General features: G+C 46.6%; 1 protein-coding gene across 1 annotated transcript in view; it reads left to right on the top strand.

Moving 5' to 3' along the window:
• MMUT (methylmalonyl-CoA mutase) overlaps positions 1-14,533 on the top strand; it is a 142,923-nt gene that overhangs the window by 74,495 nt on the left and 53,895 nt on the right. The window contains exon 10 of the mRNA XM_089686057.1: positions 10,243-10,374. Within this exon, the coding sequence (XP_089542183.1) occupies positions 10,243-10,374 (132 nt within the window). The remainder of the gene's footprint in view (positions 1-10,242; positions 10,375-14,533) is intronic.

Genomic DNA, 14,533 nt, shown 5'->3' on the forward strand with positions numbered 1-14,533 from the left:
GCTGCCACACACGCTTGACACCATCTGAACCAAATCAGTGGATCTTGGTCTCATCAGACCACAGGACATGGTTCCAGTAATCCATGTCCTTAGTCTGCTTGTCTTCAGCAAACTGTTTATGGGATTTCTTGTGCATCATCTTCAGAAGAGGTTTCCTTCTGGGACGACAGCCATGCAGACCAATTTGGTGCAGTGTGCGGCGTATGGTCTGAGCACTGACAGGCTGACCCCCCAACTTCCAGTGACCAGTATGAAAGTGTGAGAGCGATTTAACACCAAATTTAACACACCTGCTCCCCATTCACACCTGAGACCTTGTAACACTAACGAGTCACATGACACCGGGGAGGGAAAATGGCTAATTGGGCCCAATTTGGACCTTGTCACTTAGGGGTGTACTCACTTTTGTTGTCAGCGGTTTAGACATTAATGGCTGTGTGTTGAGTTATTTTGAAGGGACAGCAAATTTACATGTTATACAAGCTGTACATTCACTACGTCACATTGTAGCAAAGTGTCATTTCTTCAGTGTTGTCACATGAAAAGATATAATATATTTACAAAAATATGAGGGGTGTACTCACTTCTGTGAGATACTGTAGGTGCTGGTTAAGTAAATTTAGTTACTGGCTCACTGTAATCAGCTGAGCTGCGTGTGATTAATTTTGTCTGTTGTGTGTTTCACTGTCTGCGGGGTTGACTGCTTCCTTGAGTATTCTGGAGGGTTCTGGAGGATAGAGGGCCGGCAGAGTCAAATCAGCAGCTGAATATTTATGCAGTCTTAGCCAATCCCTGGGGGGTGGTGCCCAGATGGTGGCTGGGAGGGAACATAAATAGACCGGTACTCTAAGGCAAGAACCCCACTGTTCGAAGGGGTTCTTGTCTTAGAGTAGGAGATCCCACCCTGGTAGGATGCTGCCATTCTGAGCAGGTCTGCCATGCTTCTATTGCTCATGGAAGTCCTAGCTATGCTAACTGAAATCTGCAGGAGCTGACTGAGGGGCTTCTTTTTTGGGATATGGTCTTCTCACGAGAGGCATATGGGAGGAAGCATCCCATTATTCAAGGACATTATTGAGTATAGACTGGTGTGAGATATCCCAGTGACTGTGTGCTGCTCTTTAGAGTCAGTATTGCTTAAAGGGGACATTGTCCATTGTTTCCCAATATAGCTCAGCCCAGCATTTGTTGCTGACTCTGCTGAGGTTCTGTAGAGGGAAGATTAATATTTTCAAGTTAGTTCTTAATGTTGCTTGAATATCCTCCAGTTACCCTAAACCTATCCAAGTTCTGCAATAAAGTATCAGAAAACAATACCCGTAGACTGATTACTGAGCCGAAGAGTGACTGTTACTGAGTTCCTGGATGCTGGTGCATCTACTGAGAACGAACCCAAGGACCTAAATAGCGGACCCTTAAGAAAGTGAGTGCTACAACAGTAAGTGGCTGGAAGAGGCTGAAGGAGATCCGTAGCACTGAGAAGTGTAGGAGGATTAAATAAGCAGCATTTTATGGAGAGAAAACCTTGGCAATTGTTTAATACAGTGTTTTGACGTGTTTCTTGTCATGAACCTGTAGTTTGCCTATAGTTGGCAAACATCTGTGTTCTTGCATCATATCCATTGCTGAAGCCCTCTGAAGTCTTGGTGATTGGCCAGTAAGGCTTTGGGTGATACATTGTGGGGAAGCATTGAGTATTTTTCCTAACCATGGTGGTGGGGAGTAAGTAGAAGAGCTGCTTATTGAGTCTCCTCTAGAGGAAACCTGTGGCTTTGGCCAGTATGAACAAGCAAAGGTTCACTTTAAAAACCACCTCTGTCTTTCACTAATATTTACATGTCCTTTAAGGTTGCTACACACATAATGATAGTCATGCAGTCGGTCATTCTATGCGACCAAAATGATTTGAATTGAATAAAGTACACAAACAAAAGATTCTCCATTTGATCGATTTTGGTAATCTTTCGATTTGTTTGATAGTACCAAGACAGTCAGTTGTAGCAGAATTTTGTTGATTGCACGCAAAGTGGTCAGCAGCATTGGGAAATCAGTCTTCGTTCAGGTTAGGTTACATTCACACATGCGAATGGGCCCGACAGTCTGCGTCCAGGGCTGATCAGTCGCAGATGTTTACTGCATGAGCGATTACATGCGAGCCGCTGCGATTAGATATGAGAGCAGCCTCGCATTGCTTTCAGTGGGACTGATTGGCAGGAACCCTATGTGTATGGCCATATATTCTGCTTCTTGCATGAGTTAATGAGCTCACCATTTCTTAACCTGTGCATCTTCAGTCCAAACTTTTTTTTTTTTTCTTTTTTTTTTCATGCAAGGACCACCTAACGAAACACTGAGCTTGTTGGCTTAGTGCTGTATACTTATTATATAGCTAGTTTAAATGGCATGTCTTATTTAATTATTTTTTAGCTGCCTATTCATCTGTCAGTCACTTTGCCATTATGCAGTTGAATGAATATGTGCATACAAGCCATTTCTGTTTAAATATGTTATATTACATGTATGCTCTGATATATTTGTATTCTATACAAGACCAATATCGCCCTTTACAAAAATGTTCATTGTAACTGATTTAAAGTCACAAATCCATAGCTGTAGACAAGAACCCTTGCTCTGTGTGGAAGCAGTAGACCTTCTGCAGTGGTCCAACAAGCCACCTGTTGAGTCAGCTATTATTCTCTAATCAGCAGAGGAAAAGGTAGATTTGCTGACTACACTGCTGTCACTATGCCTTAGCAGCAGAGCATTTTGGACCTTTGCAGAGGGGCTACTGCTTCCCCACAAAGAGCAGGGTCTTTTCTACAGCATGTTGGCAGGGGAGAGGCTTTTCTACTCAAGATGCAGCTGTTTTCTAGAGAAAACCAACTGTAAGGCTTTGCACCCTTTTTGTTTCGATGCATCTTAAAGTATATGTAGACCCTCACCTCATAAAACAACCCATTCAGTTTAAAATGGAAGGCAAAATATTTGTTTATAAATTAAAAAAAATACCTCTTTTGTCTTTTTTATAAATGATTACATACCCTCTGTTCTCAGGGTGAGGGGGGAGAATCAGCAGCACACCGATCTTCCCAGTGAATGGCTGTGCAGGGAAAAAGGGGGGGGGGGGGTGGTTAGCAGAAGTCTGATCATTGGAGAAGAGCAGGCTGAGTTCTCAGCACAGCTACAGAACTGACCACACTGTGCCTACATGTCTAGTGTAGTCCGTTTTCAATAAGAAAGCAGAGGGACTGGCAGGAACACCAGATATTTCACACAAAGGAAGCAATACAAAGAGCGCAGGATACATTTTCATACAAGTACATGGTACAGCAGGCACATATCAGGAATATGAAATGCTGGGTTTAAATGTATTTTGTGGTGTTAATATGTGAAGCTGAATTGTTTCTATATAGCTTTTGGATAGGATGGACTTTTTTAGGACCCATTCATTTTTCATCCTTCTCAGGGGTTGATGATAGGTCTCCTCCCCTTTTTTTTTTTTTTTATAAATATATTCCATTCTGAGATTTACATGGCATCTGGATTGTGATTTCTCACCTGTTCCGTCAGATTATCCACTCTGTTATCTCAGACATACTGTATAGTCACCTTTGCTACCCTCTGTGTTCTCTGTGGATTGGGCAGTGTAGTTCATACTCCATGCTGTTCATTTCCACAGCAAACAGAAATCCTCAGCTTGAAAATTTGATTATGGCTTTTCCTGGAAGCCATTGCGTGACAATGATTTCCACTACACAGTCACATGGGAGCAAGCTGGAGCATGCATTTTACATGGAAAATTTAAGAAACATCAGATGTATGATTGACAGCTGAATATAATTTAAAAATCCTTCACTGACACCATCTGACATCTTGGTGTGAGCCAAGGACAGGTTAGGACTTTATCTACAACCCAAGTGTCATGTCTTTAATATGGAAACCAGAAGCTATTGTACTAGTAAGGCCTTGTTCACACAGGGCATACACAAATGTACGCTTGTGGAGGGCTTGGTAATTCAATGTACCCCAGTGCAGCCAATCACGTTGCTGTCTTTTGGGACACAGCCACTGTTCCCAATGTAACATCCATATGAATATGACCTCTACTATTAAAGTTTTACTAAACCCAGGACTTTGCATTCACTAGATCTGGTCTCCCACAGTACACAGAACATGGAAGTACAATTATTTTAGTAAATATAGACGGCTAAATACCTTTTCTCATCAGACGTTAGAGCAGTCTTGTGATTTCTATCAGTGTCCAGCCCACCACTAGCTAAAGCTTGGAGGAGGAGTTCTTTTTCTGCTCTAGGAGGATGCAAATCCCCTGACCTCTGTCTGGACAGTGCTGATTGGCCCTGTGCTGATCACATGCAGTCTCCCAAGGAAAAAAAAAAAAACCTGTCTAGCAATACACACCAAACTGAGCATGAGCATGCCTACGGTTCAGACTGGAGATAAAAAATGGTCGTTTGAAAAAGAGGAGGAACAGAGAACGCAGGATCAAACAACCTTTTTACACAATGCGGGGCCTATCCCCTTAGGTTCCACAGTGAGTATAACAAGCATTCTTTACTGCATATACAGGCGGATTTTACTGTTGTGGGTTTAGTAACACTTTAAGCCCAATGTGGGTGAAACATGTCAGAGGGATGTGACCGATGGGCTTGGTTCTGAGCTAAAGCAAGATTTTCATTCACGTTACATTGGAGTTGAATACAATGTGCAATGGCATCTGCGTACTGTAGTCCAAATGAGTATGGTTATGTACGCCCCATGTGAACGAAGCCTCATCATACATCCGTCTGTCCTCTTTGCCCGCATGGGTTGCACAGGTATTCGTGAATCCTCAAGCAGGTAGTCCCATTCTTGTCTATTGGGATGCAGCTGCTAGTCCCAACCAGACAGCCATGCAGGTGCATGTCTCTGAAGGCACAATATCTCTGTTCAGGCCACGCACCTGAGTGATGGCATAGTGTGAAACTTGTTGACTTTTCTAATTCCACCACAGTGCCTTGCTACTATATTATGCTGCTTTTACATTTTATATCTTTGTAGTGCAGCTGTCCAGATTCTTGGAGTTTACAATGCATGGCTGTCAGATTGGGACTAGCAGCTTTGTCTGTGCAACCGCTGCATCCCAATGAACATGGATGGGACTGTGTCTGCAAGAGGAAGCAAGGAACAACTGTGCACCCCATGCAGGCAAACACAGCCTTTTGCGCAGGTGTACACTTAGATGTGCCTACGTGAACAAGGCCTTAGATAAGCACGTGTGACAGGCCTTATAGCCTATATACACTAGTAGAGGGGGCAGTGATTGAGCTGTCATTTGAATAATTTTTACCCCAGATGTGTCTCCACATTACCTCTTATGTCAGTTATACATGATTTCCATTACTCAACATGTTATGCTGACAGGCAGAAGAAATGTAAATGGTGTGATGTATCTGTAGGCTTCTTTTACGTGTAAAAGCTGACGGTGTTGTTATTACGCTGTTTGCACACAGAGGGATCAGCAGACTGCTGTCATTAATGCTTTATGTATCACTTTTTCAGGTTTAACCGCTTCCCCACTGCCCTATAGCAGAAACTATGCAGTAGGGCTGCGTAAAATCACGTATATATGCACCGCCCTACCCGCACCGGCATTGGCGGCTACAGATGTTGGTCACCGGGTCCCGGTAGGAGATTCCCCACCGGTACCCAGCGATCGTCGGGGAGAGACCTATGTGTAAATAACACAGGTCTCTCTCCTGCCAGCAATAACATGCTGCTGTGTATTTCTCTGCACAGCAGAGAAATACACAGCAGCATGTTTCCCTAGTAAAACACATACAGGACATACAGTAAAACAGCTCGCAGTTTACCCCTTGATCGCCCCAGATGTTAGCCCCTTCCTGCCCAGTTTCATTAGTACACTGTCAGTGCTTTTTATTAGCACTGATCAGTGTATTAGTGTCATTGGTATGTCAGTGGCAGTTCCCACCCAGTGTCTCAATGCTCGCCGCAGTCCCACTATAAGTCACTGATAGCCGCCATTACTAGTATAATAAAAATAAACATTCCAGTATATATACATAGCCATTTGTAGACGCTATAGCTTTCATGTAGACCAATTAATTTACATGTATTGGATTTTTTTTTTTTTTTTTTTTTTTAGCAAAGACATAGCAGAATAAAATTTGGTCTAAATTTATTTTTAATTTTTTTTTTTTTTTTTTTTTTTTCTTTACTGGATATGTTTTATAACAAACAGTCAAAAATACTGTTGTTTTTTTTCTGCAAAATTGCCAGTCTTTTTTTGTTTATAGGGCAAAAAATATAAAATGCACAGGTGATCAAATACCAACAAAAGAAAGCTCTATTTGGGGGGAAAAAAGGACACAAATTTCATTTATGTACAGCATTGCATGACCACGCAATTGTCAGTTAAAGTAACGCAGCGCCCTATTGCAAAAAATTCTCTGGTCAGGAATGGGGTAAATCCTCTGGAAGGCAAATGGTTAAGTTGCATGCTTTGCTACACTGTGAAATCACTGATCATCACCCCTAAACACATTTTTTTTCTATACATGTTAAAAACTGTATTTTATGCCAGAAAATTACAGAGAACTCCCAAATATTCTGTATTTTCTGAAAACAGGGGCCCTGGAGAATAAAATGGTTGCAACTTTTTATGTTGCACAATATTTGTGCAAACACAATTTTTTTCAGGAAACATACACTTAAATGAATTGTAGTGCACAAAAACACAATATAATGCCCAATTGTGTTGATAAAAATAAAAAGGTGATGCGTCAGGTAGATACCACATTTGTTATTGTGAAAGCTCTGGAATAAAAATTTCAAATTAATTTATGAAATTAAACACAGGGGGGGGGGATTGGGTTAGGGGATACCCCCCCCCCCAAGACACCTTGTCCCAATGTTGATGAGGACAAAGGCCTCTTCCCCATAACCCTGGCCTGGTGGTTGTGGGGATGCATGGGGTGACTTATTGGAATCTGTAAGCCCCCAGATCCCAGCCCCTCCCCCATGTGAATGAATGAGTATGGATACTCCATTCACCAAAAAAGTGAAAAGTGAGTAAAAGTGAGTCCATCTGAGAGTGAGTAAGAGAGAGTGGCTACATTCCTACATATAGTAGGACCATGGAGACTGATTGTAGCCAGCCTCCAACAGGAAGTCAGATCTCAGCCAAAAAAAAAAAATGGAGGTTTGGAGGAAGCTAGGAGCAGTAAAATATACTTTTTTTTTTTTTTATTTAGTTAAAAATACATACATGAATATATATTTTTTTTAACCAGAGTAGTGTCGCTGTAAGGCTCCATTTACCCCAGCATTTAGCTACAGTATGAATCCCAGTGGCAAAAATCTAATGATTTTATTTGTCCTGGGTTTAACAGCTGCAGGGTATTCATGATTGTTCGCACAGCCAGCTATTACTTGTGATAACTGCGGCTGGATGCACTTTGTGTGGCAGCAGCCGCCAAGAGCCTGTCATTGCAGTGTAGGGGCTCAGTGGCCGCATCTATCAGCACACAGCTGTCAAGCCCAGCAACAGGAATCCAATTCTGCCACTGGTATTCACAGCATGGCTAAACGCCTGTGCGAATTGAGTCCTTTCAATTATAAACAATTACCTTTTCTATTTTTTTTTTTCTTTTTTTTTTTTGGCTTTATGGCATTTCTGAGAGCAGACTTTCTGATGATGACAACCATGGACAACAGCAGTCTGCGTAATGTGTATATATTGCCACTTGCTGTCTCTATCAGAAGCCTGTGTAACAGATTAGCACCACAGAAGACAGGGACAGAACACTGTCATTCTACAGCAGGAAATGTCTGAATAAGAACCTTAAAATGATTGTAAAAGTTTTTTCTAATAAAAAAAATATACTTACCCACTCTGTGCAATTATTTTGCACAGAGCAGCCCTGAACCTCTTCTTCTGGGGTCCCCTGCTGGCGCTCTTGGCTCCTCCTCCTTTCCAAGTGCCCCAATAGGAAGCAATGGAGGGTACTCATGCAGACGCATTCCCAAGCCGGGCTGTGTGTGTCTTTTGACATACACAGCGCGGCTTGGCCCCGCCCCCACTTCCTTCTCACAGGATTTAGTTGACAGCAGCAAGAGCTAGTGGTTCCACTGCAGCCTCTATGTCCACTGAGGAGAGAGAGCGGAGAGAGCCGCTGCTCTCGGGCACAGCGCTGGATTGAGATGGGGCTCCAGTAAGTTTACAAGGAGAGCTGTGGGGGGTGAGGGTGAAGTGATCACAGAAGATTTTTTTTTGCCTTAATGCAGAGAATGTGTTGAGGTAAAAAAACTTTTAGCCTTAAAGCCACTTTAATGGCAGGATCACAAGTATTATTTTATTGAAAGCTTCGAATTAAAAACCTTGACAATTTTCCTTTGAAGTTACCTTAATGTGTCAACGCTTTTATGAGATGTTGGTGATTGGGTTGAAATATGCTTTTTATGTCCTTTGACTTTTAGACTTAGTTTAGAGCTACTTTTGGTTGCAGCCGTAGTATGTAAACATCACTGTTGGCTCCCTTTTGCTCAACTGCGCATGATTGCCACCCGCCAAACCCCCGCCAAGCTGCAATTGGCAGCTGACGATATTTACATGCTTTGGCTTCGATGCTTCACTTCTCACTCGCAGCAAAGTTCACCTAACATGTAGTGATCGGTGGGCGACAATTCTGCTGAACGCTACACATTCAAGTAAACGCCCCACAAACGCATGCAATACTTGCGGTTTCGGCGCAATTGTCAGCATAAACAGGTGGTGAGGAGGCATCACACCACTTTCTCACTGCCTGTCTAGCCTTTGGAGCGCAGTCCAAACACGGATCAGGCTTGAGAAGCAGGGGAGATTTCTACACATGTCTAAACCTATTCTTACAGTATCAATGAGACTTTGCTATTGTAAACTTAGCAATATCACTAAGAACCTTACTGGTGGGAGGAGCCAGTCTGGGACTGCATCATGTGTCACTGTGGAACATTTAATATGCAGTTTGATGCCTTACTTTCCCATTCTCTTGATAATTTTATGATACTACGTGCAACTGAGAGCATGTTGATGGTTCGAGTTGGATGGTTGAAGCTTCATGTGATTATCACAAGACTGTTTTAGTGATGAGCCATGAAAAATTACAGTAAACAGTCTCGGGGTTTCCATGTACTTCAGTCACAGGAATACTTTGTTTTTTGTTTTTGTTTTTTTAGTAGATAGTCCCTATGCAAAATAATTGTCCAAGAAGGATACTTTTCGAACTGGCCTGTTGACCTTGTCTTCAACATCCAAGACTATCTGAGATCCACTCAGACTGGGAAGAAAACTGCCAGGGTTCCTTACCACCCTGTACTGAATCCAGAATAAAATTAGGCTATAGATACACTTTAAACAAGCCATAGGGGTTTGTTGGCTGTAGGGTTCTTTCACATGTAGGGTACTTTCAGCATCTACCACCTGAAGGATCCCTCTTTTAAAATGGCTAAAAATAAATCCTTATACCCCATGCAATACCTGCACGTTTCCCCATGTTCTATCCCTTTAAAAAGGCCCTTATAAACAAAGGCCTGACAAGTCAGGGCTCCCATTTGGAGACTTTGCTCAGGAGACAGTTCTTCATGCTTGAGACAGGAGGTTTCTTGTACAGAGTACTGAGAGAGTTGAGGTGGCTAAGCGAATCTGAAAAACTAAGAGAGTTGAGGTGAGTCCAGAAGACAGAGGGAACCTAGAAGTCTCATAGGACTAGGAGAGCCTGGGTTGCCAAGAGATCCTCTAAAGAGAGGATCGGGCAGAGGCCCTAAAAAGATTGACACAGGAGAGCTGCATGAGCTGAGAAGGGAGTACAGAAACAGAGAAGTACTGGGTAAAATAGTCTAAAGGGGCAGACAAAAGCCAAAGGTCAAGGTCTGAGGCCTAAGCAGCAGTGCTGCAAAGTGAAGAAGCCAGGTGGCTTGGCATTATTTGTTTCTGTTTACTGTTTTTGATGGTGAAAACCTTTTGTGTGGGCAACGGTTTGTGTTGGACTTTAAATTCATTAATACTGATAGGGGGGGCAATGTTGTGCTTTGTGAAAAATCCAACCTACCCAATTAGCCATCTTCTTCATGTGGTTTCTCAAGGATAGGTGTCTGATGTGGAAAATATTTGCCTTTTGAATTCCTGCTTTTCCCCCTTTATGGCAGTGTTCTAGAATAAACTATGATTTGTATTCTATTGCCCAGGTGCACTGTGGGAGAAATTACAGACGCAATGAAGAAGGTGTTTGGAGAACACAAGGCCAGTGATCGAATGGTGAGTGGAGCTTACCGCCAGGAGTTTGGAGAGAGTGAAGAAATATCTTTCACTTTAAAAAGGTAAAACTTCTCTGTGTGTTCAATACTAAGATTTGCTTTTATAGTGATTTATTTATGTGGAGCAGCTTTACTCAGCTAGGCTTCCTCCAGAGGTGACTAGGGGTTCCCTGAGCAAAGAGCAATTTCTGACTTCCTTATAAGCTTCCACAGACACCAATGATCTTTTCAGGTATCTGTAAAGGGGCATTCTTCCCACTGGTCGCCATTGTGCTAGGGCCCTTTACTGGCCGCCGGTGTGCTAGGGCCCTTTACTGGCCGCCGGTGTGCTAGGGCCCTTTACTGGCCGCCGGTGTGCTAGGGCCCTTTACTGGCCGCCGGTGTGCTAGGGCCCTTTACTGGCCGCCGGTGTGCTAGGGCCCTTTACTGGCCGCCGGTGTGCTAGGGCCCTTTACTGGCCGCCAGTGTGCTAGGGCCCTTTAATGGTCACCAGTGTGCTAGGGCCCTTTACTGGCCACCAGAGCTTCACTGACCATCAAGGTAAGAAATCACTTTGCCACTGAACTTACTGAATGTGAGGACAGAGGGGGATCAAGGGGCCAGTTTTTTTGTGGCAAGTTCTCTCAAAGCTGCATGTGTAATGGTAGGAGGAGCATCATTTGAAAAAAGAGTGCTGTTATGTACTATGCAGAGGATAATGAGTTGCGTAGGGGGCTTCTTGTGAGACATTACCTTGAGCTGCGCTGCGGTGAGCTGAAAAAAAGTAGTGCATGCACTAGTCTTTAAGCGCATAGTGCCCGCACACCACCACAATGCAGCGGTATGAATCAGGCACACAGGAGACAAGGCATTTAGCATTGTCATGTGGTAGGACTGCACTGGAATAACTACCCAGCACAGCCCCACTGCATCTGGTGTTAATGGTCAGTGAAGGGCCCGAGAACACTGGGGGTCAGTGAAGGACCCTAAATTGCTTTCCCAGATTTCCTCCTTTCCGCCCTCATCAACATGCTAATAAAATGTTTTAATAAAATCCTTCTCTTTCCATTACATACCTGAGTTTAGGTATGTGCTTCTCTATGCTATGCAGAGAGATCATAACTGGTGGAAGGGGCCAGCAGGGTGCTGTACTTGGCTTCCTGAAAGCATCACAGCACTCTGCCTCAGTACTCTTCTCCAGAGCCCTCAGCACAAGGACTTGGCACTTTGGAGGAGTTATGCAAATATCAGAATGCCTTGGGGAGTGGATGTCAGACTGAAAGACTGGGCATTCCTAGGCAGATGACATTTGCATGCAAACTAGCTAATAGCCATACTTGATGCTGAATCTCCATGAATGAAAGAACTTCAATCAATGAAAGGAGCAGACCAGGGACTGTCACGCTGGGGAGAAAAGATCTAGATCGGCAGTCTCCAAACTGCGGCTCACGTGCCAGATATGCCCGTTTACTTGCCTGTAGCCTTGGAGCACTTCTCAACCCACTGATATGAGGCAGTATTCCTCACCATCAATGGGACACTATTGCTTCCACTGACACCAACAATGGGGCGCTATTTCTTACACTGACACTGACTATGAGCTGTTATCCCTTTCATTGACACTGACCTTAGGGTCTGTGTCTTCCTCCCACTGACGCATACCATGGGGCTCTATTCCTCCCACTGACGCATACCAGGAGGCTCTGTTCCTCCCACTGACGCATACCAGGAGGCTCTGTTCCTCCCACTGACGCATACCAGGAGGCTCTGTTCCTCCCACTGACGCATACCAGGAGGCTCTGTTCCTCCCACTGACGCATACCAGGAGGCTCTGTTCCTCCCACTGACGCATACCAGGAGGCTCTGTTCCTCCCACTGACGCATACCAGGAGGCTCTGTTCCTCCCACTGACGCATACCAGGAGGCTCTGTTCCTCCCACTGACGCATACCAGGAGGCTCTGTTCCTCCCACTGACGCATACCAGGAGGCTCTGTTCCTCCCACTGACGCATACCAGGAGGCTCTGTTCCTCCCACTGACGCATACCAGGAGGCTCTGTTCCTCCCACTGACGCATACCAGGAGGCTCTGTTCCTCCCACTGACGCATACCAGGAGGCTCTGTTCCTCCCACTGACGCATACCAGGAGGCTCTGTTCCTCCCACTGACGCATACCAGGAGGCTCTGTTCCTCCCACTGACGCATACCAGGAGGCTCTGTTCCTCCCACTGACGCATACCAGGAGGCTCTGTTCCTCCCACTGACGCATACCAGGAGGCTCTGTTCCTCCCACTGACGCATACCAGGAGGCTCTGTTCCTCCCACTGACGCATACCAGGAGGCTCTGTTCCTCCCACTGACGCATACCAGGAGGCTCTGTTCCTCCCACTGACGCATACCAGGAGGCTCTGTTCCTCCCACTGACGCATACCAGGAGGCTCTGTTCCTCCCACTGACGCATACCAGGAGGCTCTGTTCCTCCCACTGACGCCTACCAGGAGGCTCTGTTCCTCCCACTGACGCCTACCAGGAGGCTCTGTTCCTCCCACTGACGCCTACCAGGAGGCTCTGTTCCTCCCACTGACGCCTACCAGGAGGCTCTGTTCCTCCCACTGACGCCTACCAGGAGGCTCTGTTCCTCCCACTGACGCCTACCAGGAGGCTCTGTTCCTCCCACTGACGCCTACCAGGAGGCTCTGTTCCTCCCACTGACGCCTACCAGGAGGCTCTGTTCCTCCCACTGACGCCTACCAGGAGGCTCTGTTCCTCCCACTGACGCCTACCAGGAGGCTCTGTTCCTCCCACTGACGCCTACCAGGAGGCTCTGTTCCTCCCACTGACGCCTACCAGGAGGCTCTGTTCCTCCCACTGACGCCTACCAGGAGGCTCTGTTCCTCCCACTGACGCCTACCAGGAGGCTCTGTTCCTCCCACTGACGCCTACCAGGAGGCTCTGTTCCTCCCACTGACGCCTACCAGGAGGCTCTGTTCCTCCCACTGACGCCTACCAGGAGGCTCTGTTCCTCCCACTGACGCCTACCAGGAGGCTCTGTTCCTCCCACTGACGCCTACCAGGAGGCTCTGTTCCTCCCACTGACGCCTACCAGGAGGCTCTGTTCCTCCCACTGACGCCTACCAGGAGGCTCTGTTCCTCCCACTGACGCCTACCAGGAGGCTCTGTTCCTCCCACTGACGCCTACCAGGAGGCTCTGTTCCTCCCACTGACGCCTACCAGGAGGCTCTGTTCCTCCCACTGACGCCTACCAGGAGGCTCTGTTCCTCCCACTGACGCCTACCAGGAGGCTCTGTTCCTCCCACTGACGCCTACCAGGAGGCTCTGTTCCTCCCACTGACGCCTACCAGGAGGCTCTGTTCCTCCCACTGACGCCTACCAGGAGGCTCTGTTCCTCCCACTGACGCCTACCAGGAGGCTCTGTTCCTCCCACTGACGCCTACCAGGAGGCTCTGTTCCTCCCACTGACGCCTACCAGGAGGCTCTGTTCCTCCCACTGACGCCTACCAGGAGGCTCTGTTCCTCCCACTGACGCCTACCAGGAGGCTCTGTTCCTCCCACTGACGCCTACCAGGAGGCTCTGTTCCTCCCACTGACGCCTACCAGGAGGCTCTGTTCCTCCCACTGACGCCTACCAGGAGGCTCTGTTCCTCCCACTGACGCCTACCAGGAGGCTCTGTTCCTCCCACTGACGCCTACCAGGAGGCTCTGTTCCTCCCACTGACGCCTACCAGGAGGCTCTGTTCCTCCCACTGACGCCTACCAGGAGGCTCTGTTCCTCCCACTGACGCCTACCAGGAGGCTCTGTTCCTCCCACTGACGCCTACCAGGAGGCTCTGTTCCTCCCACTGACGCCTACCAGGAGGCTCTGTTCCTCCCACTGACGCCTACCAGGAGGCTCTGTTCCTCCCACTGACGCCTACCAGGAGGCTCTGTTCCTCCCACTGACGCCTACCAGGAGGCTCTGTTCCTCCCACTGACGCCTACCAGGAGGCTCTGTTCCTCCCACTGACGCCTACCAGGAGGCTCTGTTCCTCCCACTGACGCCTACCAGGAGGCTCTGTTCCTCCCACTGACGCCTACCAGGAGGCTCTGTTCCTCCCACTGACGCCTACCAGGAGGCTCTGTTCCTCCCACTGACGCCTACCAGGAGGCTCTGTTCCTCCCACTGACGCCTACCAGGAGGCTCTGTTCCTCCCACTGACGCCTACCAGGAGGCTCTGTTCCTCCCA

Source organism: Staurois parvus, unplaced genomic scaffold (assembly GCF_062004578.1).
Source record: "Staurois parvus isolate SC_StPar_1 unplaced genomic scaffold, SC_StPar_1.0 ptg000390l, whole genome shotgun sequence".
In the NCBI taxonomy this organism is placed as follows: Eukaryota; Metazoa; Chordata; class Amphibia; order Anura; family Ranidae; genus Staurois; species Staurois parvus.